This window comes from Podarcis gaigeae (assembly GCF_964106915.1).
Source record: "Podarcis gaigeae genome assembly, chromosome: 17".
NCBI lineage: Eukaryota > Metazoa > Chordata > Lepidosauria > Squamata > Lacertidae > Podarcis > Podarcis gaigeae.
Genome location: NC_139694.1, coordinates 7334351 through 7351322, shown reverse-complemented (window position 1 = coordinate 7351322; position 16972 = coordinate 7334351). Strand labels below are relative to the sequence as shown.

The 16972-nt window shown below is 42.4% G+C and overlaps 1 protein-coding gene across 6 annotated transcripts in view; it reads right to left on the bottom strand.

The window, feature by feature from the left end:
* The window catches only part of TDRD7 (tudor domain containing 7), a 41233-nt gene extending 24647 nt beyond the window's left edge, over positions 1-16586 (bottom strand). For 2 of the 6 annotated variants that reach the window (XM_083718539.1, XM_083718536.1), the window contains exons 1-3: positions 5667-5936; positions 3268-3353; positions 1232-1449 (exon numbers count right to left, since the gene is read on the bottom strand). In XM_083718539.1, coding sequence (XP_083574665.1) covers positions 1232-1449; positions 3268-3353; positions 5667-5833 — 471 coding nt within the window. In that variant the 5' untranslated portion in view covers positions 5834-5936. Of the gene's footprint in view, positions 1-1231; positions 1450-2132; positions 2208-3267; positions 3354-5666; positions 5937-8926; positions 9135-9933; positions 10076-11539; positions 11753-16242 lie in introns of those variants that run through there. The other 4 variants (XM_083718534.1, XM_083718535.1, XM_083718538.1 and 1 more) reach the window with 4 other exon arrangements.
* Positions 16587-16972: the final 386 nt, after the last annotated feature.

Genomic DNA, 16972 nt, shown 5'->3' with positions numbered 1-16972 from the left:
CTTAGCATGCAACTGAAACTGACGTCAGGCATTCAAGTCACACAAATAATTGTACAGAGCAGGAGAGAAGGAGCACAACTTGTGCCCCTCACCCCCACCTGGGCGTCCACTTTATCTGCATTGGTTTTCCTTGTGGAGTACAACCCTTCACAATCATGACAACACACTACAAGGGGAAGCCTCTTATGAATAAGCAGCCATCCCTCTGCAAACGTTCACTGCCAAATTTAGCCGATTTAACCATTTTATTAACAGCATAAAGCCGTCAAAGTGGTAAACACGAGATAAACACAGAACGAAACACAGGTTTTAAAAACAAAAACATTTCTGAACACAAGAAAACCATCTTTACATATACTAAAAACAACACAATTTTGCATATATACAGCTGACGTATGGTCAGTAGGGCCAACAGAACCAGTGGATGCAGCCCTGCTCTCCCCCTCCACACAACAGCTGATTGTGTGAACTGAATGCCTGAACGGAGGGGTGGGGAGTGGGAATAAAGCCTTTATACAACCCTAGGAACACAACTGAAGCCCTTTGGCTATACAACCCACAAAGCCTTCACGTGGCAAAGTTACACCTGCATACATCTTTTATTCCTCTTTGCACATGAAAAAATATTGAAGTGTAAAGCTGCAATCCTATGCACACTCATTTTGAAGTAATCCCAGTGAATAAAGTGAGATTGACTTCTGAGTAAACATGTCTACAACTGGGGGGAAAGTGAGTGTCTAGAGCTTTCCAGAAGCAAGGATAGTACTTATTAGGCAAAAAGGAAAATGGGATATTTCCAAGTTGCATTCTTGACTGGGGTCAAAAAGACATCCAAAATGAATTATATGCCTTCCTGGGCTGTATTAGGATTTAACACAAACTTAAGTATTTGAGCTTGTATCTGTTTAACTAGGAAACTTCCACAGATCCTTTGTGGCCAGCTAGATAATAGAGGATTGCAGCCGTAGGATCATTTATATTGCTTAACCTCAGCAGTTGGCCACCATTCTTGGTTTCACATAGAAAAGCAACATTTAATTCAGTGTTGAGAGTCATATTTTAGCTGGGATTGTGTAGGCCTTTTTTGTATTAAATTAAAATTTGCAGTTAAACCCATTTTTAATGAGATATTGTGTATACCTGATTATTTTTTAAAAAAATATTATTCAAACCAAGAAATGGGATTTGTCTAAACCAGTTCTTATCCACTCTGGTAAAAGCTGACACCTACCACACAAATGTGAGGCCAGTTCTCAAATTGAGGGAGCAAGGCTGTATTTAAGTCCTCCCGATAAGTCTCTCTGTACACATACGGTAGCTTTGATAAACATATCCCATTGCTGCATTGATTTAGAATCTCTTTAACTCTTCTCTGAATCTCATATATATCGGTATTTGAAGGATAAGGAGGCTGAAGTGGCACGAGTTGTCTCATTTCTTTTGCATTTTCTGAAAAGCAAGAACACAAACTTTTGGAAGACAGCATTTCTTCTTTTAAAAGGATACAAGGTAAAGCCATTGTTCTAGTCCAGCAGCAGCACATTTGTAAAAAGGTAAAGGGACCCCTGACCATTAGGTCCAGTCGTGACCGACTCTGGGGTTGCGCGCTCATCTCGCTTTATTGGCCGAGGGAGCCGACGTTTGTCTGCAGACAGCTTCCGGGTCATGCAGCCAGCATGACTAAGCCGCTTCTGGCGAACCAGAGCAGCGCACGGAAACGCCGTTTACCTTCCCGCTGGAGCGGTACCTATTTATCTACTTGCACTTGGACGTGCTTTCGAACTGCTAGGCTGGCAGCAGCAGGGACCGAGCAACAGGAGCTCTCCCCGTCGCGGGGATTCGAACTGCCAACCTTCTGATCGGCAAGTCCTAGGCTCTGTGGTTTAACCCACAGCGCCACTGTAGCAACTAGCTGAATCCCTTTTGGTTGGTGGTGATGACAATCTTACCAGAATCCTCCAAGCCAGTAGCTAGCTTTTTAAAACTTTCCTTTTAAAATATTAAACATTAAATATAAAAGCTACAAATGTTATAAATATAAAATATACGAATGTTAAATAGTCTAGAACGCTGGCTTAATTTTTCAATCTGTTAACATTCATATAAACAACAGTATGTTTGAGACGCTACACTGAAGATGGCTATGGAAGTGTTCTTCGTGCTGGGCATCCTGTTAACATAAAAAATATACTGGCAACCATCACCATGGCAACTGTTCTTTCCTGCTCTGTCAAAGGTTCCTTCCTTTGTCTCTCCCTGGAGTGAACGCTCTAAAGATGATGACACAATAGGGAAACTAACCAGGCTAAAGCCAACCAGGCTAAATATCAAGTTTGTAGGAAATATGTTTGAGCTTCATTTCTTTATTTGATGAACTTTATCCCAGTTCATACTGAGCTTTGAGATATTTCAAATATAGCTAGACTAAACGAAAAGGAAACCACCAAGCCACTTAAAAAGGTGAATGAGGAAACTAATATTGCAAGGTTGGGCAAGGGTCTTCTCTCTCTCTCTTTCTCTCTCTTGATGGCACTCACAATGAGCAAACATTTTACAATCATAATACTTTGGAAAGATACTTTGGCTTTTAATTACCAGTGCAAAGGTTGTGTTCCAACTGAACTGACAGTCTTTTAAGCATTTGTTTAACAATGTCCTTTACAGCATCGTCCTATTCATATTTACTCAGAAGTAAACCACAAGTTTAAATGAGCTTACTCCTAACTGAGCACAGGAGCAGTCTAAGAAGTACCGTATTTTTCGCTCTATAAGACGCACCAGACCATAAGGCGCACCTAGTTTTTGGAGGAGGAAAACAAGAAGAAAAATATTCTGAATCTCAGAAGCCAGAACAGCAAGAGGGATCGCTGCGCAGCGAAAGCAGCAATCCCTCTTGCTGTTCTGGCTTCTGGGGTAGCTGCACAGCCTGCATTCGCTCCATGAGACGCACACACATTTCCCCTTACTTTTTAGGAGGGAAAAAGTGAGTCATAGAGCAAAAAATACGGTATATACTGACACTGTTGGTGTTTTTAGGAAATGTTTACTTGGTTGATAACCCACGTCTATTATTTCTACATTACCTTGCCAAGCTATGTATTTTCTTACTAGGTATTAAGAGCAGAATTATGTCTAATGGAACTGCTTGCATGAACACCAAAATTAGATTTTACCATGAGTTCTGTTTAAATACATAAAACCACCCGCCCACCCATGAAGTGTGGCTTGGCTTAGCAGTCATGGTTTTGTGGCCCTCTGGTAACATACCATTGAAGTCCACAGGTACGTTTTTTGACGGGTGAACTTGAAGCTCCTTCTGAAATCGTGGTGGAAGTGTTGCTCTTCTATCAAGCCTAAAAATCCCAAAGCAAACTACTATGATTTGATTTGCACTTTTCAAAAGTACAAGCTAATATGTTCAATATAAGTAAAAGCATCTGCTTACTGCCATGTCCCTGAAGTTGCACAGATAAGCTTATGGACAATCATCCCATTAAATAAAAGAGAACCATTTTACTCTACGTGAAGCTGTTATGGGTGGCAAACTCACATATATTCTGCAAGCCAGAACTGCAAATAGACTCCTTTCTCTAGCAAAATCAACAAAATTTGGCAGCACATTTTGTAGATTGAAAAATAGGCACATTGGAACAGGTCTGTTTGCATACAAAGTTGTTGAAAAGTCACTTCTATACCTGGCTTTTGTCAAGTTGTCCTTTTGAGCTACAATATTTCCTTCCAACAGACCCATAGCAGATACAATGGTTAAGATCCACAAGCATAAACTGAGTAAGTCTACTGAAATCAGCATAAGTGCTGGACACTGTCCCTAGAGATTCCATCTTTCTGAAATTGCTTTACAGTTTATAATCTGCTACTAACACAGCAAATCCACTACAGGAAAGGTTGTATTAGAGAGGCATTTATTACCTTCACAAACAAAACATATCTCACCACTAGATGGCTCAATTTAGGTGAATTCCACAGCTGGGGGTAGCTTTAATAGGGCCAACTAAAAGGTAAAAAGAAAGGCTTTTCACTTCTCCACAAGTCAAGCCTCCAGCCTTCTCTGAGTGAGTGCTAGATTGCATGTTTTCAAAAAGGGGAGTTCAGCCGTGATTGTCACAGCAGCTCCAAATGCAATCTTAGACCTACATAGCAGACTTAATTAGATTGCGATCTACTAGGTGATATCTCCTTTTACATGCCATTTTAGGATTGCTCACTGCAACTTAAACAGCAAGTCAGCATTTCATTGCTTTGCTTAAACACGGAGTTTTTCTAGGGAATCTACTGACTATTTTGGCTAGGGCTAATAAAAATCCAACTCTATTTTTGCATTTTTTCTTAGGGAGCAATAGGGACTCCTTTTCTTTTTGGAAGCCTAGTGCTGCCAATACTTCATTTGTGGCACCCAGGCTTGAACTTCCTCATACAAGGAGCACGGAAAGTGGGTCCAGCTCACCCAAAACAGTATCATGGGACAAATTCAGTAATAACTTGGTTAGCATTAAATAACCTGAATATAAATATGGTTGTGCTACATTTTAATCCCAAAGCTGAATGGTCGGCTTCTACCAGATATGTCGAGTTAAAATGTATTTTCTTTGTATTTATTTTTTTTGTCCAGTGAATCTCACAACATGCCTGTCTTGAAGGAAAAAAATGACCTAAAGGGGACATTTTAAACAAGAACTTCCCATGAGTAAAAAAGAATACATACTGAAAACATATACCATATTTTTCGCTTTATAAGGCGCACCTATTTTTTGGAGGAGGAAAACAAGAAAAAAAATATTCTGAATCTCAGAAGCCAGAACAGCAAGAGGGATTGCTGCGCAGTGAAAGCAGTGATCCCTCTTGCTGTTCTGGCTTCTGGGATAGCTGCGCAGCCTGCATTCGCTCCATAAGACGCACACACATTTCCCCTTACTTTTTAGGAGGGGAAAAGTGAGTCATAGAGCAAAAAATATGGTATATAATGTGACAAGTAGGTGTAAGGCTTGGGTAAAAGAATGAAAGAAGAATAAAAAGAATGAAACGAGTATAAACTGATTCTATTGGCTTGGCTTAGTGGTCAAATTTGCAACATTGTTTAATAAATACACGGGCCATATCCACGGGAAACTTGCCGTATAACAATGATTTGAACTGGCCCCTTTCCTTCTTGTTTTAAATCTGCTTGCTAGGACATTTTGCGGGAGAGCATTCAAACGTACAGTATTTTTCCGTGTATAAGACGCTACCATGCATAAGACGCCCCCTATTTTGGGGGGCTCCAGATTAAGAAAACACCCCTCAGCACTACCCATGTATAAGACGAGTCCCAATTTTAAACCTAATTTTTTGGTAAAAAAAACACACAAAAACAACCTCTAGTCTTATACACGGGAAAATACGGTATACCCCACATGGTCAATACCACTCGTTCTGGTGGAGTATGCAAAAATAAAGCCTGATCATGGAGGAATTAACTGGGGAATTAACTGGGGAATTAACTGGGGAATCAAGGGCAATCAAGCAGTCCATGTTTCATGCCATAATAGTGCATACCTAACAAAGTTCCACCCACATCTGCTCCATCCTATTATTCCTTCTCATATCTATATTCATGACTCTAGACTGACTGAATGAATAAACTTTTCATCTCAATGAAGACGTGTTACCTATTCAAAAGTCTTGGGCCATTAAACACACTCCCCCAGGCCAATGGGCCATAGTTAGCCTGGGACTGCAGAGGCAAAGGAAAGGTAAGGTGGGGGAGTCCGGGAGTGACCAGGGGAACATAGACCCACTGAGACGGTCTATTTCTTCTTGGCTGCCAGAAGAACATTGCGGCAAGGGGGGAGACCAGTGTGGTCCCATCTATGGGCCAGACTAGGAGCAGCTGGAAGGCACTCCTTGCCTCCCACCTTCCCTTTCCACTAGAAAGAATACTCGGCTCCAACTGTCAATTGTTCTTTGAATGAAGCAGCTTAGTGGGTGGGGAGTGATGGGACATTCTGGCCCCATCCGTCAGCCAAAGGCACAACCACTATTCAACCACAAACTCTAGCAGCGAGGGAAGATCAGCCTGGCCCCATCTGGGTATGCATGCCTTATATAGGTCACTACTCTGTTCTGACCTTGAAGAACTGACCTCCCTCCTCTCCTCTCCATATTATTATTGTTGTCTGATGGCAAAACCTCTCTCTCTCTCTCTCTCTAAATTGACGAGAGAGGTTTTGGGATGTAATAATTGCCTGAAAAGTGAAGTGAAATCAAACAAGCAGTTTTCATGAGCTACTTTCCCTGGCCGTGCATTACAAACAATGGGAGGATTATGAAGGCAATCAAACCATTCCGAAATTTAGATAAACTAAATGATGGACCAAGCAAGAACATTATCTGACTCATGATTTGATGACCCATGACAGCAACAAACAATGCATGAAGAGAAGTGATGGTACAGCAGCTGAGCTTGCCAAGTTGGATTTTAGTCAGTCAAAGGAATAATTAGGGATGCTGGGGTGGGGGCGCTGAAGTACAACACTGAATCAGCAGAATTTCAGCATCAAAACCATCCGCTTTCTTGTTAAGGATGCAGTAATGGGGCAGTACTGTTTCAGCTGACAACACAATACAGGCTACTGACAATATTTTAAATCGGTCTATGCCCAAATTCCTCAGTGATTTTTACAGGCCATTTCACTCATGTATACTGTAGATCGAGACAAAAATATCCTGCTTAAAAAATCAGTAGAGAAATATCACTGGCCCAAGCGTAGAATTTTTTTTCTGCAGTGAATACGAATTCAATAGTTTTAGCAAATAATTTAGGAAAGACATATGAAAAATCCCAGTCTTCCTAGCCATGAAGTGTAAAAGTTGCATATATATAATGTATGCAAATGCATACATTAAATTCAGTAAACGAGTACAGTCATACCTCGGGTTACAGACGCTTCAGATTGTGCATTTTTGGGTTATGGACGTGCCGAAACCCAGAAGTACCGGAACAGGTTACTTCCGGGTTTCGGCGCTTGCGCAGAAGTGCTAAATCGTGCTTTGCGCATGTGCAGAAGCATCAGATCACAACCCATGTGTGGGCAGATGCGGCGCTGTGGGTTGAGAATGTGCCTCCTGCACAGATCACGTTCGCAACCCGAGCGTCCACTGTACTACGTATTTTAGATGCTAGAACTAGTCGTCCCCCCCAATTAGTGGTGTAATAGAGCAAAAGTGGAACACTACAATCAGTATTACCTTAACAAGTAAGGCTTTTCCAGACAAGGAGATTTGTCAAGAATAGCTTCAACGTCTGTCTTAGGCTTCAAAATGGGAAGCTGAAACCCATCAAAATTTACCTCAAACCCCAGCCTGAGAAAAACTGAAATCTTGGGGAAACTGTTTTAAGTAAATAATGCATATCAAAACTACTGTACAAACTTATAATATATTGTGTATAACTTGAAATTGTTGCAAATGTCTCCATTGCTTGATATTAGTTGAAAGTGCTGCACCCTAAGATACTCAATTTGAAAAACAAAAAATAAACTTGTGGAACTTGTGAGCCCCACAAATACTTCACAGTAGCTTCCCACAATCATGTATTTCACTCCTGGTAGTATGTGTTGTCTTCATCAAGAATTCCATATTCAATGTAAAGGTAAAGGTACCCCTGACCTTTAGGTCCAGTCACAGACGACTCTGGGGTTGCGGCACTCATCGCGCTCTATAGGCCAAGGGAGCTGGCGTTTGTCCGCAGACAGCTTCCGGGTCATGTGGCCAGCATGACTAAGCTGCTTCTGGCGAACCAGAGAAGTGCATGGAAACGCCGTTTACCTTCCCACCGGAGCGGTACCTATTTATCTACTTGCTCTTTGACATGCTTTTGAATTGCTAGGTGGGCAGGAGCAGGGACCGAACAACGGGAGCTCACCCCGTCGTGGAGATTCGAACCACCGACCTTCTGATCGGCAACAACAAGCAGACACTCAAATATGTACAACATCCATAGAGTGAACCTAACCTTCTCTAACTGAATGAGGAAACTGACAGGCTTGGTCTTAACCTTTCATTCATCTCAAAGTTACAGTAACATATCATCGGGATTTATGTGCAAAAGGTGCTGCAGAACAGGAGAGAGAAGGCATGAAAAACTAAAGGTTTGTTATTGGTGCAGCTTTAAACATTCGTTAGTTTATTCCCTCTGGTGAAGAACATAGAAGAATTTGAGGCAAAGTGAGAAAGGTGAGTCAGCGTGCAAAGGTCCTATGGATGTTTGTTTAGTAAAAACTGAGTGTGTGTGTGTGTGTGTGTGCGCGCGCGCACACACACACACACACACACACACATGATCTAACCTTGCTAACATGACTAACCACTCTGAGTCTAAATTTGTAGAAAATGTGGTATATAAATAATTGATAATACTAACAATATCGTATCTAGGATTTTTGCAGTGATGTAATAAGTCATAACCATTTTAAACAGGCTTCTATGCTCAGGCACAATTCTGCATGCATCCCCTTCACCCTGCCAAAATCTCTCAAGATTTACACCAATTTACAAAAATGTTGGACACACTTTCCTCCTTCCATTTCCTACCCTTGTAGGCAGTTACATAAGGCAGATAAAAGCACAAGAAATGGGCCAGTTTGACTTTCATTGAATTTTATGTTGAAATCTTTTTAATAAAAAAATGATTAAAAGAAATGGGCCATTTAAATAAAGAGCAGCAACCCCCGGGTTGAAAGGCAAAAAGAGTGCTTGCCTCTCTCAAATAGTGCTATAGTATTGTCAGTGTATGTTGACGCTTTGTTTAGGACAGTTTTCTATACAATCAGAAGGCCATTTCCTCCCTGAACATATGAGATTCTAGAGTGGTGTCAAGTAATCAGCTGGTTTATACCCAGTTAAGTTTTCCAACAAGAGGAACTCTAACCTGTTTGTCACAGTCATGTGTCCTTGATTTAAGACTTCTTTCTGCAGAGGGGTCCCAAATTCTAGAGGCTGAGGATATGATGCAGAGCTCATGTTTTGTCTAACAAGAGCACAGCTTCCTTTGCTTTTCAGCACTGGGAGTGCAGGTCTCCTGCTTTCATCTGTGAAATGCATGAATCCTGGCTTCCGCAGAGTACCCTTTGGCTTGCCTGCAATACAATGATGCAAGACACAAAATGTCAGTTCTCATTTTCAGATTACCCATGGTTTGGGGCACTTCAACATAAATTCTTAAGTTTACCAGAAAGATGCAAAAGATAACTAAGCCAGACAACTAAGGGCGACTATGTACAGTGGTGCCTCGCAAGACGAAAAGAATCCGTTCTGCGAGTCTCTTCGTCTAGCGGTTTTTTCGTCTTGCGAAGCAACCCTATTAGCGGCTTAGCGCTATTAGCTGCTTAGAAAAAGGGGGGGGGAGAGAAAAAAAATCGCGAGAATTAAGCCCATAGGGAAATTCATCTTGCGAAGCGCCTCAAAAATGGAAAACCCTTTCGTCTAGCGGGTTTTTCGTCTTGCGGGACACCACTGTATAAAGCAGCATATTAATGTTTGCTCATGCAATATAGTCTTTTTTCAGGGTGGGGGTGGGGGGAGTAGTATTTCAGGCCCCACCACTCAAAAACAGGGGGTTGTTAATAACAGCCAACTTACAGAGTTGTTAGGGCCAATTAAACTTGTTGAGAACAGTTAAAAAGCACACAGGCTATTGTCTTTCTGCAATAAAAAATTATGTCCCCACTTTCCTTTCCAGCATCAGTTTCCTTATGTGCTGTTTCAAGACACACATGAATAGTCAGCCAGACTGCCCTGTAACATGACTGTTCAAGAGTGTAAGTAGTTTATTTCAGTCAGCAGAATCACAACAACAGAGAAGCGCTGCAAGTGATGAGTTTGAAGTTGATTAATTCAACATATACCCATGTGGTGTTTTGCAGCTGACAAACTTACCGACCGAGGCAAATGGAGCTGTTCTTTTCAGCCTCATGCTGCAGTTCACTTGACGACCCGTCTTCTTTTGGGAAGTTCTCTGGCAGGCAACAAGCTGAGCAATCTGTGCAGTCTCCTGGCAAATGACCGCACGACAGGTCACCTGATCAAAGAAAGAGGAAACCAAAAATGGAGAGCCAGATTTACCAATGACTTTTATGGGAGATACTTACTCATTGAAAGCCACTTCAGACTCGCTGGATGAAACTTAGGTAAAGAGACCCCTGACCGATAGGTCCAGTCACGGACGACTCTGGGGTTGCGGCGCTCATCTTGCTTTACTGGTCGAGGGAGCCGGCGTACAGCTTCCGGGTCATGTGGCCAGCATGACTAAGCCGCTTCTGGCGAACCAGAGCAGTGCACGGAAATGCCGTTTACCTTCCCACTGGAGCGTTACCCATTTATCTACTTGCACTTTGATGTGCTTTTGAACTGCTAGGGTGGCAGGAGCAGGGACCGAGCAATGGGAGCTCACCCCGTCACGGGGATTCGAACCACCAACCTTCTGATCAGCAAGTCCTAGGCTCTGCGGTTTAAACCACAGCGCCACCCAGATTTACTAATGACTTTTATGGGAGATACTTGCTCATTGAAAGCCAGCTCAGACTCTCTGCATGAAGCTTAGAACGTGCTAAAGCAGGTGTGGGGAACTTGTGGTCCTCCAATTGTTGTTGAGACTCCAACTCCCATCCCTCCAGCCAGCATGGCCAATGGACAGGGTTGATAGGAGTTGAGAGTTCATTAGCATTGGAGACCGCAGGTTCCCCACCTCACTGCTACAGCATTAATTTGGGAAGGTGCAATGATAGTGTACCCAATGCAGGTCAGCTACACACTATAAAGTACTGTATAAGACTTTGCCATGCCACCTGAAAGCTAAAGCCCTGCAAAGCTTTGCAATTCATTCTAATGCAGATTTTGATTTACCCTATTCGCTAATTAAAATTTGTGCTAAGACGATGGCTATTTGGACACTGTTTTCTGTCTTTGGCTCCCAAATATGTAACATGATACCTAGCCTGTTTAAGAAGGATGTGTCTTTAGTGCCCTTCCCTTCAAATGTTGAACTTGTATATTTTGATTGTAGAGGAGGTGCTGTCATGAGTGTAACACACAGATCTTCAGGTGAAAATGCTGTAGCAGTGGGGGTGGGGAACTTCTGGTCCTCCAAATGCTAATGAACTCTCATTAATTTCAACTCCCATCGTGCGGAGGGGGTGTTTCAGTTAAAGAAATTACATTCAACTGTGAACTATAATGAACATAACCAAATTAAATTTGCTCCGGGTGAAGCGTTATTTGATTTGCAGCAAAATCAATGTAAAGAAGCAAAAGGCCCTATAGCAACATTAATCTTTTGTCTGGTAGCACAATGGACAGTGTGACTATTAAGCAGAAGGTTGGTGGTTCGAGCCCACCCAGGGATGGCTGTGGTCAGGATTCCTGCACTGCAGGGGGTTGGACAGATGACCCTCGGGGTCTCTTTCATCTCTACGATTCTATGATATTTTACAGCCAAAATACACATATACACACACAATTATGAAGCACTGTATGCATTTCTTACCTCACCAGCTTTGCTAATTTCAACCCTAACAACTCCAGGGATGCTTTTTATATATCCTTCTAAATTAGAATGTCCCAGCTGCTTAAAGGGAATCAAGTCTCCAGTTAATGATTTATATTCTGCTTGCAAACGGGAAAAGGGTACTCCATGTTTATGGGACTGTAGAACAGCTCGGAGCATTTTTGCAACTAAATCCGCTTCCTGCATTTTCACCTGTAACAGAAAAGCAATGTCATTAGAATTTAAGATGCAAGTCAGCATTTCTCCTTTTTTTGACCTCTTCCATTAAGAAGCAAAAATCCAATACCATTGTGTTCAGTGTTTGAGAGTCAATAACCAACACAAAAGAAGAAAGCACAGTGATTCCATGATTCTGAAAGAAGCCACTTGCTACAGCAAAGCCAAAAAGCTGTTTGGTTGCTAACCCAACAAGCATTCCCCATCAGATGAGCAAATGCCTTGCCCGTTACTGGCATCAAAGTGCAACACAACCAGCAGTGGTCACTGACAACTTAACCACAGATGCCTCAATTCAAATCCTCACCTGCACTGCAACATTCCTTGGGCACTGAAATTCTGTAAGACTAGGATAACTTACAAGGTTGTTGAGAGGACAAAATGGGGTAACTCATGTATGAGCTGGAGTTACTCGAATGAAAAGAATGATAAAAATGTCAGCTCTCTGTAAGAAGAGGCTTCCTTTTTGAATTTACATAATAGCATCAGCAGCTTCTTAGAATTTCAACCGACAGGCTTGGCAAATATAATGCAGTAAAAAATTGCAAAATGTATGCTAACTCAAGAGGAGACAAATTCACAGATCTATTGATATGTTCCATTTTCCGAAGTACAGTTTTGGCAAAGGTATCGCAGTTTAGGTATACAAGCCTAGAACGCGACACAGGAAATAGGTGACTTATTGCTTGAGGTGTGACACCTGTATTCTTAACACATCATCATGTTGATTTTATGAACAAACAGAGTGGAACCACCCTTAACCTCCTAAACCAGGGATGTGGAGCCTGGGGGTTGGGATTCGAGTCCTGTCAGCAAAAACCTCACTTGTGCAACAGGGCATCCTGCCTTTTGAAATTGGCTTGAGGGGAAGGAGAACTCCTGAAACAGTACAAAGGGGTGGAAAAGGAGGATTGCTCTGTCTGACAAGTTAAAATACTTGCCCTGACCAAATGTATCAAAGATATGCTGCTTTAATCTACCTTCCTGCAAATGAATATGTTTTGTTAACTTTATCATTGAGGCTATACACTACACTTTATGAATTCATACCTTTAATATTAGTATGTTGGGTAGCCTATCGTTTAAGTGGCTGTAACTATTCTTGCTGTTGCTACAGGGGCTTCCTACAAATTCCAAACAATTCCTTTAAGACAACCAAGTAAAATATACAGTTAGAAGGTACAGCATATTCAGTAAAGTCATTTTGTTAACCACGTTTTATTGGCCCAGTTTGCATATCACCATAAGCCATGGTTTAATGTGAATGAGCAGCATGTTAGTTTATGTTGTCCAAGAGTTCTTGGAGTGCTTCTCCCCTGTCATGGATTACACAAGCCAGAATCTGGCTGCTTGTGTTGTCCAAACGAGGCTCATAATTTGTTTCTATGCTGCCCACGTTCTGTTCTGCCTACCACTGTAGATATAAGCAGTCAACTGGACAAAATAGGTGGAACATCACAAGGTAGAGTCTATAGGGGCCAACTGACCATGTCAAGTAATCTCCAAGAGAGGATGGCAAGCACAGGAGAACACAAAGGTGGAGACAGTCCCCACTTTGTGAACAGCTGCCCCCCCCCCATGATTATTTTGTCAAAAACAAATGCTGCCATTTGTTTTAAAAGAGCACAGATATAGTACACATCTCCCAAGAGCAGCTTCCTCAGTTGCTTTTTAAAGTATTGTAAATTATGAAAGAATGTAACATTTATATCCTTCTCAATTCATCTGGCATGGGTGATTCATATGCACATCAGCTGGTCTAGCTGGCTGGTGGCCCACCCCAAAAAAGCCTTGCCACTCAAGACCTAGAACATGGAAATGCCCATTATGTACCAAGTTCTTTAAAAGTTCTGATTTCATACTACAGGAAAATTGGGGTGACATGAGTTTATGAAGCTTGCCCACAGTACTTAAGGGAAACTTTGGTCCCAACTTTACCCCTGCATCTTCAACATGGGGATAATACTATCCTATCCTGCAAGGCTGTTGCTAGATAATTGCTTGAAGCTCACAGAACACATTTTATAATACTTTATAACAACTATTAGGTAAAGATAAAGGGACCCCTGACCATTAGGTCCAGTCGTGGCCGACTCTGGGGTTGCGCATTCATCTCGCTTTACTTGCCAAGGGAGCCGGCGTACAGCTTCTGGGTCATGTGGCCAGCATGAGTAAGCCACTTCTGACGAACCAGAGCAGCGCACGGAAACGCCGTTTACCTTCCCGCCGGAGCGGTACCTATTTATCTACTTGCACTTTTGACGTGCTTTCGAACTGCTAGGTTGACAGAAGAAGGGACCGAGCAACGGGAGCTCACCCCGCCAAGGGGATTCGAACCGCTGACCTTCTGATTGGCAAGTCCTAGGCTCTGTGGTTTAACCCACAGTGCCACCCGTGTCCCTATAACAACTATTATTTATTATCAATCAAAATAGGAACATAATTGATGGGTAACAGCTTTAGAAAACTTGTTAGAATTAATTGCTTAAGATCACTTTATATATCTGCATCTGGTTCACACACAATGCTAAACTATGGTTTAGGGCTATGTGCTTGTTTAGAACTTGTGTCCCCCGCAACCCTCAGAGCCTTGAGTTGATTAGAAACATTCACTTTCACTTCTAGTTAATTGTGAGTCTACCTGTACGGTACTGAGAACTGTGGTTATTCTTAGCTATAGTTTAGAGATACAAGCCAACTTCATTAAACCATGGCGTGAAGTTGGCTTTCCCACTAACCACAGTTTGACTAACAGCGCATTGTCTGGGTTTGGATATAAGAAGTAACTGTGCTCATCTTAAAGCTAAGAAAAAACTTTCATTTGCTTTCTCTGTATCACCACACCAGAGCATTGCACATGAGCCCAAAGCTCATTCATACAACACTAAACTGTATTCAACACCATATTGTGTCTTTTTAGAAGTTTAAAGTGAGCACTCATAAAGTAAATTCCAACACTGACATGAATTTCCGGAAATCATGTTAGCCCATGGCAGCAAAAACAAAACATCTTGTGGCACCTTAAAGTCCAAACATTTTTAAATGGCATATGCCTCCATAAACTCCACTTCAGTCAAGGAAAACTTATGCCATAAAACATTAGTTTGACTTTAAAGTGCTAAAGCCTCTTTTGTCGTTTTTATTGATATGAAGTCCTGATGGATTTGCAAAACTACCCAAGAAATGAGAGATACACCAACTGATGTTGAAGCAGTTTACCAAATGAGATTTCAGCACTCACTGGAGGACACAAAATGTGGGGTGGGGGAGAGAAAAAACTGAAAGGAAAAAACCGCCATCAGTTTCCCCCATTTTTCCCCAGCCCCTCCCCCAAACTTGCTTTTGAAAAATGCTAACTTTTAGTTTTATTGTTTTAACTGTTCATAAACAGATAAAACAATATAATTATCATTTGTTGATGTTTTCAACAATAAGTGGTGTGCTGTGTGATTTTTTTATTAAATAAATCAGAAAAGAAAAACAACAGAAAAATCAGGGGCAGGGGCAGGTATTTCTTCTTCATTGTTCCAGGTCTCCCCCCACCTCAGGCCTTCATGTATGCCCCAATAAATTCATTTCAGACTGATGCCATTTATCAGGCGTATGGCACTAGATGCTGACATTCAGAGTTTAGATTATAAGCACCAGCAACACGGTGAAGCCGATATCAAGACTATGACAAGCCAGAAAATAAATTCAGAGATAGTACGGGGTGTGTGTGTGTTAAAGGTGTGTATGTGAAGGAGATGGAGAAAGAGAGAGCCCACAGACCCACCTCCTTGCAAACGACATCAGGGTGGCAGAAGTGACCAATATTATTATTAGCACATTATTATTTACTGAATTTATATACCGCCCTAGAAGCAGGATAGAAACGTTTTGAATAAATGAACGTTTAGAAATGTGAACAGTTCAGCAAGACAACCAGGCACTCTAGTGATAGATGAGTGTTAAATCAGATTAGTGATGATGACATTGGGTGGTATTTATTAATTCTTGTTATTACATTTATTAAATTTATATACTGCCCTATACCCAGGGAGGTTCCCAGAATAAAATCTAGATATAAAAACCACGAAATACCTAATAAAAATAAAAACAGCAACCCAATAGCACCCCCCCCGGAAAAGAACACATTTTTAAAGGAGGGCATAGAATGTAAATGCCAGGAAGGCCTGGCATTATTATTTATTGAATTTATATATGATGACAGCTCGGCGAACCTGGGCTATATTCATGCACGGGCACAGGCGGCGAGCAGCGCAAAGGCTGACGCGGGTTCCTCGGTTCCCACGTTACGCCTGTGCGCAAAAGGGAATGTAAAAAAAAAGAAGGAAAAAAAGCCCGAGGAAAGCGCGCAAGGTGAGCAGGCGCGGAGCGAGACCAAACCCAGCGCATGTTGTTTATTATTTATTGAGGGTTTATTATTTTTTGATGAGGAGAGGAGGAAAAAAGGCACCACTCACCCAGGGCCGCGGCGACCCCGAGGGGTCTCGGCCCGGCCCGCTCCCCGCAACCTCCTGCTCGCCGTCCGCTTCTCCCAGCCGCGCGACCCCTCTGCTGCCGCCGCCGCCGCCGCCGCCGCCTCCTCCTCTTGGGCTACGCGGCCGACTGCGGAGCCGACCCCGCCCTCGCTCTCCCTCAAGCCGCTTTTATGACGAAACAAGACCAGGCCGGCCGGGAGCGAACCCCCCCCCCACCCTTCCGGACGTGCCGAAAGAGGAGGCGGGTCAGGTAAAATGGCCGCGCGCCCGTCTCCCTCGAGCGCCGGTTTGCCAGCCCCGCAAGGCCCTCTCTCCGGCAAAGCCCCGCCCGCCCTCGACACGTGAAGGCCGCCAATCGAATTCGGGGGCGCGAGGCGGTTGAAAAGCCAATGGGGAGGAGGATTCCGAAGACGTGACTCTGTCAACATTCCACACCCCCCCCCACCACACACGCCCCGCTTAGATTTCGAATAGGAGTTCTGGGTGCTGCTTACTTGGGCCAACGCAATTTGAATCTGAATAATAATAATAATTATTATTATTTGAATAATAATAATAATATAATAATAATAATATAATTATTATTCTTCATTGAACGTTGAAGGTGTTGTTGTTGTTCACATTCCTATTTTTTAAAAAAACTTTTTTATTCAAAATTAAAACAAAACATATTATCCAGAAACATATCATCCTTATTTTTTCCCCATTGTTC